Raw genomic sequence first — 26,735 nt, 5'->3', positions numbered from 1 at the left:
AGGCCTACTATGCTTATGTTACACAAAGGAGTCACAAACCAATCATTAATGGAGTTACTATTAAAATAACACTTCCCTTTTTGGGTTTAAGAACAAACAATCACAGAGATGTCTGAAAAGAGAATTAATCAATGCTCATGAATATCTTATTGGCATTTGAGCTTTAAAATGAAAGTGTCAGAATACCATAAAATCCCATACAGACTTTGCAACTAGTAGGTGCTGTTAGGGTTAGAGATTGTGGTGCTACATTTGAATACTGTGAGCACCATGGGAAAAAAACCTGGCAGGGTCCCAGAGCACTCAGGTACACACTGGTGTCTCCATACACTGTTGCTGAAAAGATTGTAAGAGTATGTGTATGTTTGTTATTTGCTAGTAAATGAATGAAGACATTTTATCTAGACTCCACCGGAATCTAATTATTTAACAGTATAAAGAAGGAGACATGAATGTTAACTTGTAACTAAACTGTAGGAAACAAAAAATAAGACAAAGCAGAGGTCATTATCAGAATAAATGGAGCAATATCCTTGAAATAAACTCATTATTGAAAAGAAAGGAGCTGCAATATGAGCAGATGTTACAAAACAGAGAGATGACTTCAGAAGCACAAAGCAGGAAAGCTTGCTATCTGAAAAAGAGTAAGTCAAGTAAATCTCTTTTAAAAAAATTACAGCTGATAATTTCCTTAGAGGAAATCAAGGAAAAGCAGTTATCCATAGAGATGTCACAGCTGAAGTTTTAAGAATGTGGGGAGAAACAAAAAACCAAATCACATTGTTCTGTGTCCCAGAATGCAGACACATTCAGGGATGGATTCCCACCATGGGAATGCCTTCAGGGAAAGCAAGCTGTGGAAATGGTTCAGATGAAGCAGTAGATACTCAGTCTCAATGTATGATTTCTTCCTTCAGAACACACAGGTGAGAGGATGACACCTGGCATGGCATTTCAACAACAGGACAAAACCCAGCTACAGCCAACCTGTCTTGCCAAGAGTGCATCTTCCTGAGAAGTCTATAGCCAATTGATGCCCCTCCATGTGATTTTCTTCCATCTGACTGACTTCTCAGAAGAAATAAGTCACAGACTTGTCAGATGTGTGACTTTGCACCAGCTCTGAAAGAGGGAGGAGTCTCCTAGGAGTGCATCTGCTTCTCCACTTTAGTGACCAGGGTGTCTTGAGTTACTTAGAGAAGGAAAACCACTGAGGAAACTCCAGAGCCTGAGAAATCCAGAGTATTCAAAAAATGAATAAGGACCAGACACGTGTCAAGGAAGGAAATTATTTTCTTAACTCAAACATTTTTAGAAGTCTTACAGCTCTTGCTTAATGCTCATCTTAAATTCACTCTCATGTTATATGGAACCCAAGAAATTAAAACAAATCCACAATTTTTCGTCATAACCAAGAAAAATGCTATGGAATTTTAATAGTACTATTTCTTTCTCACAAACTCTATTAAATGGAAGATTTGTGCACTTCACAACTGAAAACACAAGAATGCAGGAGGGGAGAGTTGGACCTTACTCCTAAAGTTTATCAATACTGCAACTTCTGTCATCAAAATGAAATATGGAGGTTGTCATGTTTTACTTATAACTGGCTTCTGGTTGGCATGATCAGACAGAAAAAAATTATGAATTAATTAATAATGTTAATATGGCCCATACACCTACAAAGAAGCAGTAAACCACTTCTAAGATTTAGATTAAATCTTCTTAGATTTAAACCAAATCTAAGATTTATGGGTCCTAACTTTTTAACTTCTTCCCTCAAATCTGATGGAATTAACATCTTATAATCTTGACATTAATTTCTTGGTTTATTCAACATTGAAAAACTACAGTGACCTCAAAATGATTGTAAGGTTTTATGATTTTGTTTCAATTCCATGAACTGTTAATCTACTTTAGTAACAGGATCTCCAGATTACCTGGAATTAAGTTAAATTTTTTAAAGTCACATGGATTTCTGTAATATCTCTTGGTATTTGACTCTTCAGCTTTAGTTCCTGCATGCTATAAGGGATACACTGTATGAACATAACTGCCGTGAGTGCTTTTTTTTTTGTTAAAAAAAAAAAAGGTTGATAGCATGCTATACTCAAACTCCAAGCCAAAGCCATTGTATGCTGTAATCAAAGTAAAAGATGAAGTGCAAGTCATGAATAATCTGCATATTTGCTCTTCTTCCTGACTGTCAATAAGCACACTTCAAATATCTGTTTTAGGGTAACAGTCAGATGTTCATGAAAGATTTTATATATTGCTTGTTTTCTTCTTTTACTCATTTGAGCTTCTTCAGCTGTTGCCCTTGGAAACACATTCTGCACAGCTGACTACTGCCCTCAGTCCATGTGTCACATCAGCAGCTGAGAAGGCCTTAATATTTATTAATATAGAATCACAGAGTCATAGAGAATCATAAAATCATAGAGTTGGCTGGGTTGGAAGGGACCTCAGAGCTCATCAAGTCCAACCCTTGATCCACTCCCGCTGCAGTTCCCAGCCCATGGCACTGAGTGCCACATCCAGGCTCTTTTGAAATATCTCCAGGGATGGAGAATCCACCCCTTCCCTGGGCAGCCCATTCCAATGTCTGATCACCCTCTCTGGAAAGAAATTCTTTCTAATGTCCAACCTAAACCTCCCCTGGCACAACTTGAGACCTCTTGTGCCCCCTTGTCTTGCTGAGAGTTGCCTGGGAAAAGAGCCCAACCCCCCCCTGGCTCCAACCTCCTTTCAGGGAGTTGTAGAGAGTGATGAGGTCTCCCCTGAGCCTCCTCTTCTCCAGGCTGAACACCCCCAGCTCCCTCAGCCTCTCCTCATAGGATCTGTGCTCGAGTCCCTTCACCAGCCCAGTTGCCTCCTTTGGACCTGCTCCAGCACCTCAATCTCCTTCCTGAACTGAGGGGCCCAGAACTGGACACAGGACTCAAGCTGTGGCCTCACCAGGGCTGAGTACAGGGGCAGAATCCCTTCCCTGGACCTGCTGGCCACGCTGTTCCTGACACAGGCCAGGATGCCATTGGCCTTCTTGGCCACCTGGGCACACCGCTGGCTCATGTTCAGCTTCCTGTCAATCCAGACTCCCAGGTCCCTTTCTGTCTGGCTGCTCTCAGCCACTCTGTGCCCAGCCTGGAGCTCCCCATGGGGTTGTTGTGGCCAAAGTGCAGGACCCGGCACTTGGCCGTGTTGAACCTTATTCCGTTAGTCACCAGAATTAAAACCACTTCAAAATTTACCTATGTGAGATATCAAATCTCTGCACACCCACAATACTCTGAATATATAAAGACCCAACAGAGGAAAATCTTTTGGAGCCTTGAGAAAGTTTGGTTCAGATGAAGTTTGAATGTCATGATGCCTTGTAACATCCTGTGCACAGAAATAAATTGTTCACAGTGATGCAGATATAGCCTGTATATTCCTTTAGAGATTGGCCCAGATGCAGCAGAAGTTCTTAGGTACAGAGCAGCAGAGACTCCTATGACTTTAATTCCATGGATTTCTGTAGAGACTCTCCAGCTGGTAGATCTGCCTAATTAATCACTGCCAAATATGCTATGAGTTAAGGACAAAGTTGTAAAAAGTTTCTAGGCTATACATATAGATTCCTCTATTCATTTATTCTAAAGCACAGTAGGTCAGTAACATTTTGTTAACATATTTAAAATTATCTGTGAAATTAGTATAATCACAGGATGTGGAAAAGATTTAAACAGATGGTTAACAATGAATAGCTGGTCACCCAATGCAATAGCTTGACAGATGACAGATTGTTTATGTCCTGCCAATTTGGCAAAATTACCTGGACGGGTGCTTGAGCTCTCCATGGCTCAGGATTTTTTATTTGTTTTGTTGTGCTTTCTCCTTTCCTTTCACTCAGAAGCTAATATAAATTCTTTATGTAGCCCAAACACAAGCACAAGTAAAACAGATATGCAGCATCCCTCTAAAGCAAAATCATTATTCTGCCAAAAGTATTCTGCCATTTATAAGAAATTCAGTAACTCCACAGCTCTTTTAGAGAAAACACATCATGAGGAAAAGTTTCATGGTCAATTATACAGTCTGACCTTAAAGGGAAGATGAGATGAGGGCTACTAGTGAGTTAATTACTAGTGAGTTAACTAGTGAGTTAATAATTCTGGTTTCTGAAAATGAAGTTTAAAAGCTTTCTCCACTATATTGTCTATTTTTTCATTTACTTGTTGATGTTTAAGAGCAGCAGGAAATATTACTTCAGTCTAATCTAGAGACTATTTTTTCTTGCACAGCTCTCAATATTCTGATCAACCTAGATAAGTTTAGACTGCATTTCAGGCATGTTGGTACAAAATATAGCTTTTCCAGTTATACACTATTTGAATTTGAGTAGTGAAGCCCACCATACAACACAGTGATAATTATCACTTTCACAATTATCACAAAGTGAAATAAAAATAAATCAGCCTCTCAGTTTTGAGGGAAATTGGGTGAGATCCAGATTCAGTTTACAAAGGAAGAAAAGGAAATCCTAATCATACATCCAGATTGTGACAGATTTACAGAGTATTCAGTTTGTCCATTATAACATTATATTTTGGCTGCATTTTCCCTCATTTCATACTAAACACTTCATGGAACCTCTCATGAGTAAAGGTAAAAACCAGAAAATTTACAACCTAGCTGTTTCTTACTGATTGCAAAATGATGCTGTCCATAAACAGTAAAAATTCAGTCCTGTGCAGGTAGAAGTATTTTTCCAGTTCAGCTCTAGCAGCTCATCTCTGGAATTTGAATTCCACCTTAACTCTGACTGTCTCTGAATCTAAAAATATCTCTTTTCATGTGCCAGGTGATACTCAGGTTCGGGTTTATTTGAGCTGATTAACAGTTAATCAACATTTGGCACAAATGCTTGATTAAAATTCACATCCAAAGCTGGATGTGCAGAGCTGAATGTTCACTCCTGCCATTAGATTCTACAAACCAAAATGCTGTGGTTTATAATGGATATATATGCATTTGATATTGTCTCTGTAAAGTGAGTTCAACATTCAAATGAGAGGGGCTAGTGTAAAAACCTTTAATGGAAAACTGTGCATCAGAAATTGGGATGTCACAGAAAAAACCACACCAAAATAAACCTAAATAAATTATGTAGAATGTGCCTAATCTATTGCTAATCTTCAAGAGAGACAAAAGCTTTCTGGTTCTATTCCAAATCTTTCAAGAAATTCTCTCTTTGCCTCATGCCTGTGTGGCTTCATGCGCTTTTCAGTAAGGAGGGAAAAAAGATAAACATACATTTTTTAATAAACTGAATTCTAAACCATTTATTTCTTTGTGTTATATTACACCAACACTACATAAAGCTGACCCTACCACCAAGCTAAAATCTTCACTTCCTTACTTAAATTTTAAGAGAAAAAAACCAGAAAAGACAACAGAAAAAAATTATGTATTCTCTTACTACATTTTACTGCAGATCCTATGTTTGGATGACTGGGTATTATTAATAAATTTATTAACAATAAAACTGAGTATTAAAGCTTTGGCCAGATGGCTCTCTTTTCTCCAAATACTAATCTGTATTAGAAAAAACACAAGAAAACATAATAAACCATCTCACCTTCTGAGGCGATGTTTGGCATTCTCCAAATATTCTTGAAAACAGTTTGATAAGGATTGTGTTTTTTGGGGCCATCTGTGTACACATTCCTAGATAGCTCCCTGCTAAACTAATTAAGAATCACAAGCAGATATCCTGTCAGTAAGGCTTTATTAACTCCAGCTCACTTCTTTCTTGAAATTTTTAACTTTTGGATTGAAAAGGGTACATCAAACATGCTACTCCTGCTGACACCTTTTCCTTTCCTCCTTTGCCCTCTTTGTGAGTCTTGACATCCCTTTCCAAACCATGAAATTCCTTCAAATGAGAGAAGTGCCTTTTATTTCTTTCCATATTTCAGTAACAAGTTCTTTCAGCTTTTTGTTCCAACTCATATGAAAGAGACTCTGAGCTAAACTTTAAAATGCAAAATGCACTTTCTGATTTTTTTTTTTTTTTTTTTTTTTTTTGTTCTGGAATGCATGGTGCTTTAAATATCTAACATAAAAGACCCATAGAGACCAGCATAATGGCAATAATGATACAAGTTTTCTTTGATACATTTATCATTGTATCAGCAGTGCCTGGGACTTAGCATTTTTCTAGACTAGACACAGTTATTTTCTACTTCAGACTGTAGTTTCAAAAACATAATCTGCACAACTCCTGGGATAATAAGTCATATGATGTGAAAGTTGTACAAATTGCAGTCATGCTTTACTCTTTCCTTTAATGAAATTTATGACATCTAGTAAATACAGACAATACAGTAGTAAAAATACATTTTAAGCATATTAGAAGTCAGTCACCTATGAATATGTTTGAAAATTACTTTGTTGAAGAGCTTTACAGCCAGTAAAATGTACCTACCTACAGATCTATAATATTTGAAAGATTACTCAAGTGATAGTGAAGTGATTCAAATCATTATTCAAGTAATGATTCTCAAGTGAATATCAAAAAACTTCATACAAAAAAAAAAAAAAAAAAGCGCTTCCTCTGAAGGAATTTTATAGGGTTGCTCATAGAAAGTTTTTTTATCACTGAAATACATATTCTTCTATAACTCACTTGAATGAACAAGCAAAGGAAAATACCATCTATAACATTCAGAAATTTTGCTGTGCTGAGAAAAGTAACCAAATATGTAAAGAATTAACATGTATACCTTCAAACTGTGGAACTGTTTTATGGAATTTAATAGTATTCTTCTATTCTAACAACACAGGCACAAACACACGTGCTAACAAAGTATTACTTAAGAATTATTCTGCCACTCTGGTATATTATCTTGTCATGTTAAATCACATGCTCTTCTCCTTTTAGATTAGATCTCAAACTGTATATTGCATTTTTGTTTAAACTTGGAGTCGCTATTAAAGCACAGGTGGGAAATAATCTCAGAATATGCTGAATAAGACTAAATTTACCAAAGGATTTCGACAGACTTTGCTTTTCATTTTAGAAATTGGTATTTAGTCAAAGAAAATTCAAGATAATGAAATGACTGCTCTGCCTCTCAGTTTCTTATTTTTCTCTCTCCACCCTAGGCCCTCAAAGCATTCCAAGTAATGCCAGGTTGGCAAGAACTTAAGGAGTGCTCAGTTTCAGAATGGTGCTACTGCTGCTGCTGAGAACACAGTGACTCTTCCTGAAGCCTAGAACTGAAATACATAGGAAATAAGAAAACCACATGCTTCTAAAATTGCTTACTATAAGGCCAAAATATAAATTTAATCTGAAGCTAGCAATTAATGGATTATTTAGGACACAACATAAGTTGTGCAGCACTTTAGAAATCCCTTTTGGAAGGGTCCAAACTGCATGACACATGCGACTGAATAAACATCCTAGAATGCCAGAGATGTCTTTCCATAGTGATAATGACCATAAAATAAGAGACAGATTACAACTTGGTTTGGTGTGCAAGTTTTCTGAATCTTTGCAAAGCTGTATTGAAGAGAAAAAAGCTAATTAATGGTTACACCAAACTTCTATAAAATTGTATGCACTTTAGGGTAGAAAAGAGCTCCTGGGATGATGAGAACAAGAAATACAATGGTTGTGCCAAAAGCAGCCAGAAGAAAATTATCAATTAAAACCCAAATGTTATTGTTGGGTAACAGAGTGGGAGTGAAATGTGCAGACCAGCAATTGCATTGCAATTTCTGTAATGGATAATTGCATATTAGTCTCTAATGGGAAAGAGATTCCTTTGTGAAACAATCCCTTTATCATGGATTATAGATTGCTTGCAAAGCATATCAGTAAAAATTTTTCTTGCAGATACTGAGCAGTTACTTCTATATTGATATATTGAAAATAAACTACTGCTGCACACAGTGGAACCTTTACAAGTTTTTATTGCAAAGGATGAAAGTTAACTATAAAATCCATGAAACTTTCATGAGGTTTATATAACAATTACAAGTCTTGTGATATTAATTAGAACACTGTATTTTGGAGTCAAACTAGTAATTCCAAGTTATAGCTCATTTCTGCTTAATTTTGGTAGCCTTTTCATGTTTCCAATATATATTCCTTCTTCCTGCAATAGAACTGCCAGCGACAGAAAGTCAGCGGAGATATTTTTCTTTGTCAGAAAGTCTGCTTAGAGGGTATGAAATTCAAGGGGAAGTCCTGGTTTCCTGTGGATGGTAGTAAATTAGGTCTTCTGGGTATCTGTGTGTTCTAAGCTCACCCTGTTCCACAAACGTTCTTCCTAGGATCTCCAGTTTTGCTCTATTTGTTTGCTTAATGCAAAGCCCTACTTTGAGCCACTACCTAACTACCTAATGCCTGGAATGAGAAACATCAAAAGGGAATATTTCCAAAGGGTGTTTATGGTTGTTATGTGGAGGAGCACCAGATCATGTTAAGGTGGGTAACAATTTGTTGGGAAACCAAAATGTCAGAATTTGCAGATGCAAATTCCTCAGGGGACAAATCTACCATAACCTGTCATCAAGAAAATATTTCCTATCAGAAATAATTGACTACTGCAGTTGGTTTAGTCCCACTAATCCAGGTGATCTACTAAGAACCCCAAAATGCCAGTGTCAGGAGTGCCCACATTTCTACACCAGAAGAGAGTGGGCAGTAATTGTCTCAGATTTTTGGAGAACAGTTCTGAACTGCTTCAACAAAAATCCATTAACCCAATAATTAATATTGGGCATAAATAGCACTACACATACCTGTAGAAGATGTAAACCAGAGATGGGAGTAAAAGATTCTAGACGCACGCAGATGAACTGAATGAGATATTGCAGAGTTGTTTCTGGATGGAGAGGGGCATTTGTGAGAAATTCAAAGCAGAAACCTCATGGCATGGATTGACTCCTCAGTGTGTTCAGTCTGCACTTATGGTTTGCCATCAGCATCCTTGCTTTCTTGGTATTACCTCTGCTGCTGCTTTGTGTAAGTGGAAAAAACCAGTCCACAGAGGGGCTCTTGAAGAGAACATGATTACAAGCAGTTACCATAATTCAGAACAGAAGAGATTAAGAAACATCCTTTGCTAAAGTTTGTGCTTAAGAAAAGGATGAGTCTGACAGACTGCATAATCAGAGAAGCATCAGAGCAAAAGGCACTATAACAACGAACAGTAGCAAATTGTAGCAAGCAGGATTATATTCCTTTAGGTGTGGATATAATGGGAACTCTAATACAAATACAAAATCTACACTGTCTATAGCATGTTTCTGATGGCAGACAAAAGCAAGGCAGCAAATGTAACACCAGCATTTAAGACAAGCCTGGAGAACTAACTGTTTTGTTCATTGAAAGCATAACCAAGTTTGAAGTCTCTCCTTCCTAATACTTGCTTGAGGTAGCTGGAAAGGTGTTTTTACCGATTGATTCTGATAAAAGCCTGTGGAGTTCTGCCCATGAACTCCATCACTGGTTTGTGTATACACACAGATGATGAAGTGTGGGCTAAATTCACCTCTTGAAGCAATTATATTCAATTATTGCCCAAATTAAATCTTATAGATAATGTGAATCAACAACAAAGGCCATTACCCCTCTAAGGTGTCCAGTGATCATATTCATGTGACTGTGGCTGGAAAGTACAAGAGAGAAAATGATCTCAGGTCATCACAGAATAAAACAAATAGAATCCTGAGAATGATTTGCGTTTAAACAGTGTCTGGTGTTACAAAAGGCTGTAGTCATTGTGAGCTGGACTGGGTCAGTAGCAAGATATGAAAACTGGTAAATCACGTTATGGAAGTGTTGTTTAAACTGGACAGACAGTGCAGATGTGATGCAAGGTACAAACCACCAAGATTTATACTACAGCAAGCACAGAGCTAGGATCTCAAAGGAAATCACAGCAAAAACATCAGTGTCCATAGGCCAAAACAAAACAACTGCAAATTGCAATGGATAAGCAAGAAAAGAGGTTCAGAAGAGACTGGATTTACACCTCAGATCAAAGTTACTTAGTTACTCAAGGCAGTAAGTATACATAGCCGCTATACCCAATGTAACAATTTTGATAAAATCATTTCCTAACATATTCTGCAAGTCATTATCTATATTATCTGTCACATGAATAGGCTGATGGATTTTAATCCATCTGGACAGTGATTCTGCAAACCTAAATCCATTTACTTCTTACGCTTTGGAAAATTTCTACCTGAACTTCAATTATATCTTCAGAGGTTTAGAAACAACTTTTTATTTGCCTACTTATACCTTCCATTTACTGCTAAATAGCCTTCCTTTCTCTTTGAAGTGATTGTCAGGACACAAATTCCCTAGGGGGTTATTGCTCTCATTGCTCCACCACATGCACCAGGATGGAGCAAGCTAAGAGGGTGTAGGGCACGAATCCCTTCAGGAAAGATTGTGAAGTGCCTTGCCAAGAGTTACTCTGTAAAGAGAAACATCTGCAATTACACTGTGCAAAGGCATGACTGGAAGTTCAGATGGTTTCCATGAGACCTCAGGAAGCTCTGAGGCTGCCTGAAGTGCATTAGAATCACACCTTGTGGGGCTTTCCTATCATTGCCATAGCAGATTCCAACACAGTCTCCTGCTCTCTGTGAAAATCTTTTAAAATGTAATATATACTTTTAAAATATAATATCATTTAAAATAGCCATTCTTATTATGGTAAAGATTACAGGCAAAACTATGGACCAGAAGACAAGAAAAAAAATTATTTAACTGGATATGCACTTTCATTTAATGTCTGTTGTATAGAAGATGCTTAAACACTGAAAGTTATCCAGTATATGGGATGAGACACAGGAATCATGAGCTGTGGTAGAGCAGACTGTGAACAAAGACTACAGAATCTTCAGTGAACAAAGACTACAGAATCTTCACTGAAAGGCAAAGCAGATTTCTAGAAGCAAAGCTAGTCTAGCACTTAGTGAATGCCTCCATTTGTCTGAGAACAGTTAACGTAAAGCTGGAAGGAAGACATAGACTAAGGATCTTTGCAACTGCAAATGAATTATCATTTTGAAATTCAAATGAAAATTGCAAGTGAACTTAGAGTGGCTCTAGAGGCACTACAGTGTGGAAAAAAAAACCCCAGAAGCAGTAAGAGGCTTGATTCCTGAGTGCTGAGAGAAGCGAACAGAGTGGAAGGTAGGACTCAATGGACCTTTACATTAACAGTGCTAATGTGATGTCTGATGGTACAATCTTTATGAAGGATTTTTTCAATTAGAGTAGAATACCCTCAGCTTCTCCTGAGACAGGCAAGTCCCAGCATCTCTATAGATGTTGGAGAAGCTTGTGATTTGGGGGCATTTAACTCTGAATGGGTCGTGGCATGAAGGAATACCAAAGCATATGCTTGTTTTCTGTGGCACTATTGCACACACTTCCCCTTAAAGTAAGATGTCACAGGACAAGAAAAGATAAAGAGCTTCCACATACACAAGGACTCAGTAACAGTGATTTATCTCTCAGATTGTGGCAGTACAAAACACAGTTGCAAACCTGATTGAGTGACCATCTGTTGAATTTCCATTCTCCAGGACAGCCAAGCACAGCTCTGTTTGCTGCTGAAAAATATCTCCGAGTCCAAACCAGGTCAGGCTGAACCTGCGGTTGACTGAGAAAGAAGTAATCATTCCTTCCACTGATTATCTGAGAAAACACCTTTCACTGACAAGCTATCTGATGGATGAGTGGGGATGTTTTTTACCTTGTATCTGTCTGAGAAGAGCAGTGCATGAGGTCTTGAATTACTTGCCAATTACAGCTTACTTCCAAGAAAGTGGATGAGGTCAAGACTAATGAGCTTCAGTGATATCCAAATAACCATGTACTTGGTTGCTCAGACCATGATATTTTAAACAATGGAAAACTTTTAATGCTATTCTTACAAAAAAAAAAAAAAAAAAAAAAAAAAAAAAAAAAAAAAGATAGTCTAATTACAGATATTTAATAATAACAGAAAAAGCTCGCCCCCTTACCGCCCAAAGAAAAAAAATAGAAATCTGCTTAAATGCAAGTAGTAATCTGACAGCACAAGGTGTTGAGTACGGCACTCGGAACTAAAGTTCTATCCTGATTCTATACACCCACATCACACAGTGATTTCTAAAAATGTTAGTGAGTATAGAAAATATGCCAATATTAAATTTGTTGCTTCACGGCTACAAAAAATATTCACTACAGAACTTCAGAAAAATAAAAATCTGTGCATGAAAAGTTACACTTTCTCATTTTTCCTAACTGCAAAAATATCTCTCTATAAACTAGTAGTGATGCTGCAGATTTGTAATCAGAAGGGAAATTCCTAGAAGTATAAATCTTAAGAAGTAAACAAAAAGGATAAAAATGGGGAAAATTGGAATCTTTCAAAGAGGAAAAAATACATCTCTGTACTCACCTATATTAATAAATCACTGCAGCTATTTTTTTCTAAAACCTAGTTTGATAACCCAGTAACAAATGGAATTGTTCTGAAGCAGCACTCCTCATTCAGCATGTTATTTTACTTTTCATGGTTGGTTACTTTAAGATAAACAAAACCACAGGAGGTGGTAAATTTCTACTAATCCACATCAGGCTTCAAAACAGAAAGTCAGATTTTTAATATAGCTTTTTTAAAGGAAAAAAGGAAACTAACAACAATTTTCTAACAAAAAAAGATAGGAATTCACACTTGTCTTCAGCATTATGTAGAATCACTAGTAGGAATATCTCTATTTTACAAGAAAGTGAGATGAGGGACATAAAGCTCAGGTGCATTGGTGGTAAAGTATCAAGTATGGGAAGGGCTGGGATACCTGTTACCTGTCTGAGGCCAGTTTTGATTCTTGTGCCCATTTGGAATATCAGTTCTCTTAGAAGTTTATTAAAAACTGAAAAAGGTTCAGAAAAGAACCACAAAGTTTATTTTGAATCTGGAAGGCAAATGGTACAAGTTTTACTTACTGAGTTTTCAAGAGAAAAAGGTGAAGAAGTTCCTAAACACAGATTAGAAATTATTCTATGAAGATTAAAGATAGCTGATGCTACATAGTATTTTAAATCTAGCAAAGACAAGGCAAAGGTATGACCAAAGCAGATACACATTTCTAGCACTGAAAATAATTAAATGCAGGGCCAGCTTGTCAGTGGGTGTCCTGATGAGTCTTTAATTTGGGTTTTTACAGTGAGGTTACTTTTTAAATAGGACTGGTTTAGGTTTATTCATTATTGGCTCAGTCAAAGAATTCTAGCATTAGGAAAGTGATTGGTTCTTAAAATAGGCCTGTAAGAGAATGGTAAGGAATCAAAGGGAAACATAAATAGCTTTTGAAGTATGACTGTTAGCATAATATTATGATTTTCAGACTGATAATTGAAAGGTGCTGTCTTCTCACTGAAAGGGTCAGCACCTGAGCTGACTGAGCAGTCATTCCTGGCTTAATTACATCTTTATTACTGCAGTTTTGATTGTGGGCTAATGAACTACATTTTATTATATGCTATATATATATATATATATCAAGTTGATATATATATATATCAAGTTGATATATATATATATATATATATATATATATATATATATATATCAACCTGATTCATCCATCCTTTTTATCCAACTGTAACATTTGCCAGAACTCTGAACTTTGCAGGAATGAAGAAGGGGGAAAGAGCTCTAACTTGGCTTCAAATTCCAAATGGTTCTCAAGCATGGAATTTCCATTGCCACATTTGTGTAGGAGCAGGACATTATCTGAAAAACAAGTCTTAGATATCTTAAACTCAAATTAAAAAAAATCAACATCAATGTTTTCTAAAATTAACATAAACATAATAATTTTTGTTCAAATACATTAAAAATTAAGAAAACTCAGACTATGTAAAATTCCTTTTATCAGCATCTGGAAATTGCTAATGAAGCAAGGCAGACCTCCAATGCACCTCCTATCTCTGGGACCTTGTTAGATGTTTAGTGCCAAACATTTTTCTGAGAGTACAGGTACTTTTGCTGTCTTGCAAATTTTCAGGCTTCACAGGAGGCAACTCAGATGGCATGTAGATTTATTTTTAATATTTAAAAAGTATATCCTGAGGCTCAATAAAATTTGACTTAGTGTCAAAAAAAGTTCTTTCTAATGAAAAAATAGTCAAGGACTTTACTCAGATGATAGATGACTTCCAAATGGGCAGACTACACCCTTCTATTATGGCATAATATGGTCTTATCCTCCAAGAGAACTTGAAGCATGAGCATTACACACTGTATGCACAAATTTGGGCTTTCCAGAAATATCAGGTTCCTTGTCCATGCATTACATGATAAATCTCTGCCTGCTTTTTAACTGCAAGTGATAAACATGGGATGCCACCATCAGAGTAACTTATGCAGGCTGTGACTTCTTCCTGGAGTTCCTGAAAGCTCCTGAGACACAGACAAGAGGTGGCTTTAGATGATTTTAGATGACTTTTTTTCTACCAGAAGCAATTGCCTTTCCTGGCAACCCACAGCCACCCCACCACTTGGTAGAGGCACAGTTAGGGGGAAAAAAAAAAGCAAGCTTATCAAATGTGAGCTTCTGCTACCACAGATCCACAGATCTACTTGTAGATGGATTGTTTCCTGCATTAGAAATGCTCAGCTGGGCATGTGCTTCCATAAATTTGGAAGTGATTTGTCATAAAAGGTGAAACCAAGTAAGATTTACTTGAAGTAAAGGCCAAGAGAAGATGAGTCATGTCTGATACAGTAAAACCTGCCTGAGACAGGGGGAGACTCTGGACTACAAGACTGATAAACCTGGAACACTTGATGAGTGTTATGCATTATTAGGCAGTGAAGATACTTCCTTTAATGTCCTAAACAATTCACTTGTCCAGTAATGCTTTTTTTTTTTTTTTTTTTTTTTTTTTATCTCATATGTACAGGTTTATTTTGCTGGAGTCTTCACTATTATAATTTGCTGTTACTAATAAGTTTAATCTTATTCTGCATCTATGCAAAAGTACACAACACATCAATAACTTTGATATGATTTCTGGGAAAGAAATACCTGATTAATAAATGGTTCTGCAATTGATTTAATCTCTTTCTTTCATTATCTCATGTTATCAGCAGTGAGAATATAGCTGCTCCTTGAATGATCCAAGTTTTAGCTTTCAGAAGAATAGGTTTGGAAGTATTGATTAAAAAATAATAAAAAAAAACCAATTGCCTGGAGAAATGTATATATTAACATTTCTGTAGTGTTATCTGTAAATAACAGTAAGGGCTATCAGAAATAAAGTTTGTACAAGCACAATCAGAAATTACTCCTAGATATACCACTAGGGAAAATGAAGAAATAAAAACCTGAGATACTGTGTCAGATTAAATCATCTGCCTCATTAGATTTAGGCAGCAGTAAGTCTGGCTGGACTGAATTTTCCACCAAGTGCTGAACAATTCATCAATAGCTACCAGAGAAATAGGTCAGATAACTAAAGGGAGAACTCCCCCAGTTAAAAAAAAAAACAGCTAAAACACAAAACCTTCTTTATAATCTTAAACAGATATACAAAAATTTATCAACATATATGAGGAAATTAAGTAGAGAATTCAGAATGGGGCCACAAAGCAATGAGAAGCTACAAAATAGAATACAAAATAATAAGGCTGTCCTGTACACTTTCAGTGATGCTGCTTAATAATTTACCATTGAAATAAGAATGCCTGGCACTAAAATGATTTAGCAAATCCAACTGATTCGATCTGGTAAATGAAAAAAAAAACCTGGGAAAATTTAACATATCTTTCTTACTCCACAGAAGAACATGAGAAGGTAAAACAATTAGAAATAAAATGTTTTATGTGTTTTTTGTGATGAATGATCCACATGGGTCTACCTGAGCTGGATCATGAAGTCTTCACACAGAGTGTAGAAGATTAATCAGAGAACAGCCACAGCAACTACAAGCGTTTGAGTCAATCATCATGCAAAGCTCAAAACCCCAACACTGCAAGTGCCCACCAAAACCTAGGAAGGGTTTTTCCAAGGGTTGTAACTCACTGAATCACAGTACAGAAAACAGTGATTTATGTAATCTGTGATATTAGGGACACACCAGGTTGAAACCACATGAAATAAAGTTCCTACCATTTGAAGTTACTATTCTCTAATAAATGAGACATTGAGCTAAATATTATACAAGCTAGATGTTAAATATCCTTAAAATAGACAGACTTGAGGTCAAAACTTGACTGTAAATTAAGATAAGTGTGTAAGGACCAAAGCTGAACACCTCCTTGCATTGTATGTGAGCAAACTGAATGCTGCCTGAATTCAAAGTGTCTGTATCTACATATATATGAATATATATATATAAACACATATCCTTGACTTATTGAACCTGAGGAATACTTTGAGTGAAGGCGACTAGCAGGAAAATCAGACTGAAAACTGCAATAAGACTAAGAATTCTCTAGGAAGATGGATTAGATGGCCAAAATGTAATCCTGCAACAAGGAGAAAAGCTTTCATTTTAAACTCATTTTCCTTCTGTGGTATAGTGGCTACATAAGTTACAAATGGGAGAGTAATAGTCAACACATGGAAAATAGAGAAATAACAATCTGAATGAATAATGATGTATAGAAACCTTACATAAGGCAAAACCCCATTGTTGAAAGCCCTAAAGCTCTAGGAATAAACTTGCAGTTCACATTACCAAGGATGTCACCACAGACCTGTACATGACCTTCCAGATTTTGAGACATAAACCCAATGACTGACACTGAGCTAATAACCAGAAAACATACACTGCCTGCTTAAAAAGGAGGGCAAACTGGGACTAATGAAGAGAAACAAACCAATGAATCCCTAGGTGAACATAAGGGGAAAAAAACCTAGAATATGACAGGTTTTTAAAAAAAGTGATCTTTTATAAATTGATCGCTCCTTCTTCCCTTGCCATTCTCAGAACATGAAAAGGCTTTAGAGTCATCCCACCTAAAGCCCATGACTTTCATAATTTATCACCAAAGCAAATGGATAGACCCCAAACTGGAAAAAGAAAAAAAAAAATAATTAAAAAATCACTCGTGCTCCTTTCAGCAAACAGATTTCATGGTTTAGTTAAAATATGTGAAGGGGTTCATCATGAAAGCCAAAGAATGACATTTGTTGCCTTGAGGTATGCAGGAATTTAAACCATGTGACCTGACAACTTTTTATTTCATGTATCACCTGGTGATATTTCCTAATCTCTGGCTTAATTTTCCTGATATAGAATCATGGTTTGGGCTAGAGGGGACCTTTTAGGGTCATCTATTCCAAACCCCCTGCAGTCAGCGACCTCTTGAACCACACTGAGTTGCCTGGAGCCCCTGTATATTTGCATAAAACAGGAGATAATTCTATTTACTGTTGTAAAGTATTTTGTATTCTATCAGAAATAAAAGTGCAGAAAGTGCTATTAGCACTATTGTATGCTTAAACACAATGGGTGCATCTTATTTTACTACTCAGATTACTTACTTCTGCCTACAAAGTTCTGGATGCCATTTTCCCCCTAATCACTGACAAAATTGTGTTCTTAGAAAATGTTTACTCTCTTACTCAGTAGATCACAAAACTAATTAGCTCCAAATATCTTGCTTTTAAAAATACAAAACAACGATTTAACTTTTATTGGGTTCTGATGATAAAAAAGACATAGATCTATTTTTTTTTAAGTAATTCAGCCTTAAGTAATGAAAAGTAATAAATGCTCTCAAAACCAAAATTATGCACAAACGAATTGTGCATATTTTAATTTGTACCACCCACATTTACTGACAGCTAAGATAGTGTAATAGTGAAAGAAAAGAGTCCATAGATGTAAGAAGAAGGCATTTATAGATTTTTCATTAAAAGATAATTCAGCCTTCTGGAGAATATATAAAAGTAAAGGCATTTACAGTGATAGGAAAACACCACACAGTGTACAATTTTTGTTAACTTGTGGTGGCTCTTTGACAGCATGAAGGCATCATTTTCTTATTCAAAGAGAGTAAATTGAACACACTTTGAAAATAAAAATTCTAAACTGAGTAGCCAGTAGGAAGGAGAGGAAGTAAATATCAGAATTTGTCTCCTCCTGGGAGATAAACCATACCAGAACATCTTTCTCACACCTAGATTACTGTCATAAAATTCTCTAGGTTATCACCTGAAATTACAAAAAAGCAAAACTGAGCAATAAGCTTCTAGTAGTCTTCTATTTCATAGTAAGGGACACAATTTCCAGTTACACAAAGTCCTATTCTGTATGAGAAAACTAATAACCAAACTGCAACAGGAATGAGTCCTGTGTCCTCATCCACCCACTGAGGAAAGCTGAGAGCCCTTTGATGAACTCTCTGCTTAGCTGGGTCTAATATTTTTGCTCTTTTTTCAAAAATAGTTTGGAAAAGGTATTGTACTGATAACTCAAGAGTGTTGTGCTCATTATCCATCTACTTCTTTGACATCTCCATTTGCAGTTACAGTACTTACCTGCTTTTTATCTCTGTGGATGTAAAGCATTAGACAAGCATTTTAGTGGTGGGAGTGAAAATTAGTCTTGAGAAAAGAAGCAGAGACTGACCCAGGGACACTTTTCAGTAACAAAGGCCCAGCCTTCAGAGGATGATTTGGAAATGTCAGACTGCTTAAAGCTGGCAACTAAGGACTGAAGGCACTGATCACAAATTTCCTTGGTTTGCAAGCTTATTTTCTTCCTTTTGGGTTGTTTTGGTTTTGGCTTTTTTTGTTTGGTTGGTTGGTTGGTTGGTTGTGGGTTTTGGGTTGGTCTTTTTTGTTTGGTTGGGTTTGTGGGGTTTTTTTCGGTTGTTGTTTTGGTTTTAAAACTTTACCCATAACTTGAGACTTACATTATTAAAAAAAAAACAGAAGGGGAAGAGCTTTCCTCTTATTCATTCTGCCTTGTAGTGTCCTGCAGATCAATCATGTAGTATGGACACTGGGCAGGTGCTCCTGTGTGTATAACTTCAAATCAACTACAATACATACTGCTGCCTACAAGTGTCTTCCTGGTGCTGTTTGAGCAGAAATATTTAATCAAGAAAAACTACATAAAGATTTCCATCAACTGCTCACTCATCTGCATCTGAGTTGTTTTTTCAACAGATGTTTTAATTCAATTTATCTTGTTATATATGAAGACTTAATTGAACAAATTACTTCTAAGGAATGTCTGAAATTGCTAATTCTAAAATTTCTATCATCTCTTTTTCTTTTGCACGCTGTCAGCTCTGGCTAATCATTTCCTATATTGGTCCATGATTGCTTTTGTACTTCATAATTCTGTGCATAACTCTCTTTGACATCAAGGAAAAGAAAAATGGCAGAAAAGCCTCTGTGCTTATTACAGGCCATTTCTCAAACGAAGTACTAGTCAGTATGGACCCTCTGAAATTAATATACCCCTATTTCTACAACACAGCAAAGAGGGACATCAATGTAGAAATGTTGACATTCCCAGCAGATGACAGCCTGGGTGACAAAACAGCTTCAGTAGATGCTAATTTCAGAGAAACCACAAGTAACTCTAGACTTTTTTCCAGTTACCTCCAGTCCTAGTCAAAATGGTTGTGAGTATCACAAGCAACTCCCTCTGTGGCCACGGTTTTGCTCTGTTCATCGAGAAGCTGTCAATGGGGTCATTACAATGGGATTAGAAATTATTCTGACATTTTAGAGGAATCAAATGTTTCAGTAATTTCATTCAATTACTACAGTTTTAGCTATAAAGTTCTGCTCTTGCTACTCTTAGGGCTCCTAAGCAAGGACATAAGACAGATACCAATAAAACATGGAACATTTCACAGTGTGTATATAACTATTCCCATGCCATTTTTTTTCCTGTTAGAAGTACTAATTTTTCTGAGAGCATTTCCTAACAAAAATGGGTATTCTTATTTTTGATCATTTATATGCTTTACCTTATCCCTAGTGGTGTAGGTTTCAGCGTGTACATGGATGAGGAGTTTATGTTGCTGTTTACTTTCTTATTAAATTATGTAGCTTTTGAAAATCAATCCAAGTCCCCCAAGAAACATTAGTACAAAAGCATTTTAATTTAGGAAAGGGCTGATCTCATGATGCTTCAACCATTCTGCCTCTAGCAATTTTCTCATAATAACTGACACAGAAGAAAAATACCTATGTACAAAACCTCTTTCATATATTTATCAAATTAATATGATCCTTTTATATGAAGTTCACAATATTTTCAGAAAATACTCAAAGCATACTGGAATCATATGAACTGATATCCTGAACATGGCATCTTAAGATGCTAACACACTGTCTGTTTGACATGCTCAGTTATTATATCTCATTTTAATTGTGAAAGACTCTTGGAAAAACCTGTCATACGAGACATATGATTAATTTAAAATTTATATCTAGGTATGAACAAACTTTCCTCATTAAATATCAATACGCTCTCCCTAAACATAATAAATACTGGTTTAGAAAATGATTAAAGTTTATGAAGAAGGACATAGCCTAATCTGTGCAGAGTTAAATATTTAACCTAGAGACAAAATCTGTGCTATCCACAACCCATGAGAGTGAATAAATCTGTTCTGCTACTTATCACTTTAGGAGCTGTCATACAATATTAAAGACATCTCTTTGCAAATACTTTTATAACAACAGTAAGGCCACTCAGCACTTAAAGGCAGCAAGGCAAAACCACAGAAAGCATACTGCTACCTGTGTGAGTGCAATACATCATAAAATAATATTTAAAATAGAGATAAGTCTCTACAGCCCACAAGCCACAAAAGTCCATAAATCTGCTCTGCTACTTATCGCCTTAAGAGCTGTCATACAATATTAAAAACATCTATTTGAAAATACTTCTCCTACAACAACAAATTCACTCAGCAGTTCCAGGCAACTGGGAAAAACCAGAGAAAGGGAACTGTTATCATCTAAGTTAGTGCAGTACCTCAGAAAAGAAGCATAAGCAAGCACATACAATTTTTATTCTGAAAATATGTTATTATTTTCATAATTGCATACTGTTAGTATATAGATAATTTGTACTGAATAGTCTGAAGAAAGCAGATGATAGTTCCTATGAAACTGAAAAGAGGAAAAGATTTTGCTACTGATTTACATAAATTGCCACTGATTCTTCTAAATTAATATAGAAGTGGCTCACAAAGTTCAGAAAAATTCTAAACCAGTGTAGGAAGGAAGATAAGTTGACTTCAAGCTTTTGTTACCATGGTAGGGGCTACTTCTGAAACCCAAACTACCAAAGCTGCAGTTTGATTTAGAGAGTTCAGATTTAGCATTGGGTGCAGCCTGTTAACAGATTATTACTGAATCTATGGTACTGACAGAGGTAGGATGTGCTTTATAAGCCATAAACTGTTCATTTGGATGAAACATCAATAAAGCTTTCACTGAGATATACTAACCCTTGAGGGGAAAAAAAAAAGAGGGGATATATCATATCCAAAACCAGATGACTGCAAATGTCCTTAAAACAAACAGCATTTTCAGAACACTGTGACCAGATTCCTCACTGATTTCAGAGCACTGTGACCAGATTCCTCACTGATTTCTGGAAAAGTATATGGATACTCAAAATATGCTTGTAAAACTCATTTTTTCTTACCATTCTACTTAAAAACATCTCCAATATTTGCACAATTATATAATGCATACATTTTTTTTCATTCATGGGTGGAAATGAATAGCCTTGATCCTATACCTAAACCATAACACTGTTTTTAACACCCTAGTAAAAGTGCCTAAATATTCTTTTTTTCTTCTGTAATCAATTCAGGTCTTTAAGTCTCAAGTTCAAGAAATCAGGAATAAACCTCCCCTGTTTCTCAACTCCAAGAAAACAAATTCAGAAGTCTGTGCATGTAGCTGAGCCCCATTTTCATACATCACTGTTCATATCTGTTACCTGACTCCCATGTACCATGCCTGTTATCTCATTCACAGCAGTGGAACACAACAGAGCAATGGGTCATATTTGTCTTCCTGTGGTTCCATCTAGCTGACAGGCTGGAAACCTGTCCTGCACTAGGTAAGAAAAAACTTCAGGGCTCCATGCACAAGCAGACTGCCTTGGACTTTTTTTCTTTTTTTTTGACAGTGAGGCAGGCAAAACAGGCAGCTGCAGGAGAAACTTACTTCTTACAGAAATCTTACAACCACTTGCAGGCAGCTTCCCTGTATTTGTAGTTATCTTTCTATTAGCAGCTTCCACAGCCATAAAAACAAGCACAGACAACAATCAAGAGCTAAATTTTGCCAGGGATCTTGACCAGATGTGACAACCAAACTAAAAAGTAAATAACACTTTTGCTTTGTTTTGTTGGTTTTTTTTTTCATTGATCTCTGCAGCCTCTAATCCTGGAGATAAGATTTCATAAGACTTCTCAAGTTGATTGACATTTCTATTTAGAGTTGAACTCAAAACAAAATAAAAGCAGAAAGTGATACACTTGAAGGGAATCTCTCTGTTGTCATTTTAACTCAATATAACGCACTCTAATTGAAACCTAAATTCCTTACAAAACCACATTTTTGTGAGTCCCTGCAGGGTTTTCAGATCCTGTAATCAATAGCAAGTCCACAGAAGACAGAGCCCAGGCAGAGAAACAGTTGAGTGAACTTCCTTATTTAAAATTACTTCAAGACTCTATTTCTTGAAAGGGTTACATAGAGAGGATTACTTTAGACCTTTCCATAGGAGCAAATTTCTCTTACATTCTCACTTGTTAACACACGAAACCACAATCTCTCAGTCAACAAAGTTCCCCTTTTCACAGGCGTAAGTATATACACTGAACTCAAGTGCTAGTTGCCAGGAAGATTTAGGAATACAATATTTCTTCAGTATTTGAAAATCATACCATTTAAGTCTGAAAGCTAATAAAGCCCTGGGATGCAATGAATATCATTACACTATCAACCACGATGAAATCAGTGGGGTTTTTAGACTAACTCCTCCTATGGTAAGAATAACAATGCTTTGAGAAATAAGGCACAAATAAACAATATTCCACTAGCTTTTACAAACAAAAATCACATTTAAAACAAATAAAGCTTATTTTTCATTTTTACTGCTCTATACACAAAACTGTTGCTAAAGAGAAAGGAGGTGATCTAAGATAAACAAAGCATCAAGCAATAAAACTTGCACTTGATTGCCCTAAGTGAATGTTACAGTTGTTTATTTTGAATCTCAGTATTGTAGTTCTTCTTCCTCAAGCACATTTAAAAACGTAAACAGTAAATTAAATATTCAACAGGTTTTAAAACACTATAAAAACTATATCTTGGTACTATAACAATCCCAGCACAGACCATGTTGACGTGAACAGATTACAAAACAATTTTGATATATTACGAGACAATATTTTAGGCAATATAACCGCATTTTGTATGTTAACATCCTGAAATCTGCTTGGCCCCCCATCACTTTAAATTTCCAGGTTTAAAAGTAGGAATAAAACATTCAGATTTCAAGGCATTTATCTCTGTTTAACGTCTAAGTCTAGACTTGCAGCATTCAGGATGTATTCTGTGTATTTTTCCCTGTGAAAGCAAATCACCACAACTTTAACATCCACACCACCCAACCAGATGTGCCTGTCGCCCTCCAGGTGACACAGGTTGTGTCTCACATCCGTGTTACAGGTGCCCCTCGCATCGCCGCAAGAGAATAACAGGAAAAAACCACAAACAAAACAAACCCAAAAGACAAGCCACTGAAAAAAAAAAAAAAACAACGCTCCCTTACCTTCTAAACCTTTTTCAATCAGCCCAAACTGTTCCAACACTTTAACAAAAAGCACAATCACGATCAAAACTGCTATCATCTCAAGTCCTTCCAAGTTCATGATGAGTTAGGTCATGGTCTGACCACCGCCACTGTGAAAAGTGCTCCTCTGCCTGGCTGTCTTTGCAAAGCCATCAAACTAGGTGCAGAAGGCTCCTGCGAGGGAAGGGGGCGAGCGGGAGGGGAGCGGCAGGGAATCCATCCCGGCTGCCCGGGCGGAGGCCGGCGGGGGCAGGCGCATCACCCGCGGCCCGCCGGGAGCCTCTTCGGGTCCCTCAGGGCCAGGCGGGGGGTGAAGGGCCTGGGACGTCCCGGGAGGTCAGCGGGGAGATGGCACCGGGGAAAACGCCGCGCAGGGAGCGCCGGATGCACATCTGGGAGACAACCGGACCGGCGGACGGGACCAGAACCGGGACCGGAGCCGGGCCGGGCCGGGCGGTGGGCAAGCAGCGAGTGTGCGGGGAGGCGGTTGCCCGGGCAACGCGGGGGCCGGGACACGGCTCGGGCGGAGGGGGCCAGCGGAGGCCTTGGCAGTCAGGGAAGGGAAGGGAAGGGGCTGGGAGAGTGGCAGGGGGAGGATTCTGGAGTGAAATCGCTGCCGTGGGATTGCAGGTGTATTCACAGCCAGCCGGAGCGAGGGGCACCCTCTGACCTGGCCGAGTTGGTCCGGAGATCAGGATTTGGGCGGGGTGTGACTTAACTCTCAGTTACTTTCTCTGGGTAAAAAAAAAAGCTGCTTCAGTGCTGTGAGATAAGAGACTGTTGCATGTGGCAAGGAATACATCGATCCTATACATAGCAGTGTGTTGAGAGTTTTTTTGGTTTTTTTTTTTCTTTGCAATTCAAAAAAAAAAAAACCCAACAAATATGCTGTCTCCAATTCTCTGAGGCTTATTAAGTACGCGAGCTTCTTTGGAAAGCAAAAATTGGGAAAAGAAAAACAGACCGAGAAGGAAAAAACAAGCTCATTGTTTTTGACAATTTCTCACTTCACCGATATTTGCTAAACAAAGTATTTTTCACGGAAAACATTGAAATACGTATTAACCACAGGGCTGAACTGGTACTCACACCAGTAACAGCCAGTGGCCTATCCAACAGCCTGCAGCACTGACACTGTCACTGACACAACTCTGTTCATGGCTAAGGATTTGCTCTTTAAATCCCTTAATAATTCATCTAAGAAGGAATTTACATTAGAAAAACTGCATCTCTATCGCAGCAGAAAATGAGCAAGGGAACAATTGCAACAGATCTAATCCTGTCTGGTAGAGTACTGCCCCCCACGTGGTTGGAATGAATTACTGCCAAGGGCTGGGTTGTCTTTCCTTTCTTGGATAAGATTGAAAAAAAAAAATCCTTGTGTCATGTGAGAAGTGGCAGCAACATCTAAGTCGCTCAGGTATAGTTGCATTATGATGGGTGTTACCATTACTGAAAACAGGGGAATTAAGTGGGAGTAAAGGGACTAACAGATACAATATAGGTACCTTTTTTTTCTACAGTGAGTGGATAAATCCACACAATGTAACACTCACATGTGACTATTCTGTGGTTTTTTTTCTTGAGACTGGACTCCCTGAAGCTGCTTGGACTTTTCCTGTCAGTAAACCTCAGGTTTAACATTCCATTCTAAGTACTGTATTCGTTTCATTTCTGCTTTTCCTTGGGTATCTTTGCCTTTATTTCCTGCAGACTGTCTCCTTACATTCTTTCTCTTAATTGACCTTTGTTCCAAACAAAGCTAAATATCTTTCCCTCAAGGCCATCTTGTCAATGGCTTTAAGGATACTCCTTCAATGTGGGACTAAAATGGGCTGATTTATCATCAGCAGCAACCTAAAATCTGCAATCCATGCATGTTTACTCAAAAGGTTGATACAAGTTGTGTTTAGGTACATGCAACATTGCCACCACAACTGACACAATCATGTTCATTAATAGCTTTCTAATGAAAGCTATAAATATTGGCCTACTGAAAAGGCCAAGTTTATTTTAAAATGAAACCAATGTTTCAGAAGACCCTATATTAACTATTTTTGCAACAGTCACACTTTCTCAGAGCCAAGAGCAGAAAACTGAGAAGCAGAGCTTGTGGTGGCAGTTCTGCAAAGAACGGGGCTACCACTGCCCCAGAAACCCCACCACTTGTGGTGAGCAGATAAATATGCAGATGCAGATCCACAGCCTGGGATCTGCCTCCTCAGCTACAAGCAAAATAAACAGGTTTTCCCAGTGGTGTAATTCTACTGGAGCTATGGCTAATTCTGACACCTCTTCCAAGGCAGAGCAGAAAAGTACAGAAGAAAAGAAGGAATTTGTTTTGGGTGACAAAGCTCAATAAAAATAATAATCTCTAGGGAAGGCTATGGAATTGCAAGAAAGCTGTGACTGAACTCAGGTTGCTCAAGCTCTGTGAAACAGCCATGAGAATCTCCTTTTTTAAATCTTTTTTTTATATATATACATACAGCTAATATAATATGCAGTTAAACATACCGTCCCTCTTTAGGTCATTGCTTTTTAGCAAAACTTTATAAAACTTAAAAAAAAATATTTCTCTTACAGGAATGCAAAACAGCACAAAGCTCTCTCTGATCTTCACATTCCTACCTGCTTGAAAATGGAGTTGAAGCTATTGACAGGCAAGGTTACAAACTGCATACCATAACTTTATCTCTCCAAGACCTTTCCACCAGTACCACATACTTCTCCAAGTACCAAGTACCTCCAGAGAACTGGTCTGTTGGTTTCTTCTTTGCCTTCCATTAAAAAAAAAAAAATAAAAAAAGAAAGTGGTCTTCATTTACCCATGCAGTTCTATCAAAATATGACAGGAAGAATATAA

General features: G+C 37.3%; 1 protein-coding gene across 3 annotated transcripts in view; it reads right to left on the bottom strand.

Moving 5' to 3' along the window:
• Positions 1 to 26,735, bottom strand: part of KCNIP4 (potassium voltage-gated channel interacting protein 4) — a 282,505-nt gene that overhangs the window by 156,543 nt on the left and 99,227 nt on the right. The window contains exon 1 of one of the 3 annotated variants that reach the window (XM_071743840.1): positions 23,849 to 24,897. The exons of the other annotated variants lie outside the window; for them this stretch is intronic. Within the exon in view, the coding sequence (XP_071599941.1) occupies positions 23,849 to 23,948 (100 nt within the window). The 5' untranslated portion in view covers positions 23,949 to 24,897. Of the gene's footprint in view, positions 1 to 23,848; positions 24,898 to 26,735 lie in introns of those variants that run through there. 3 annotated transcript variants of the gene reach the window in all.

The sequence above is a fragment of the Heliangelus exortis genome, chromosome 4, assembly GCF_036169615.1.
Source record: "Heliangelus exortis chromosome 4, bHelExo1.hap1, whole genome shotgun sequence".
Lineage (NCBI taxonomy): Eukaryota > Metazoa > Chordata > Aves > Apodiformes > Trochilidae > Heliangelus > Heliangelus exortis.
Note: the sequence above shows the minus strand (reverse complement) of the source record. Positions and strands in the feature narration are given on the sequence as shown.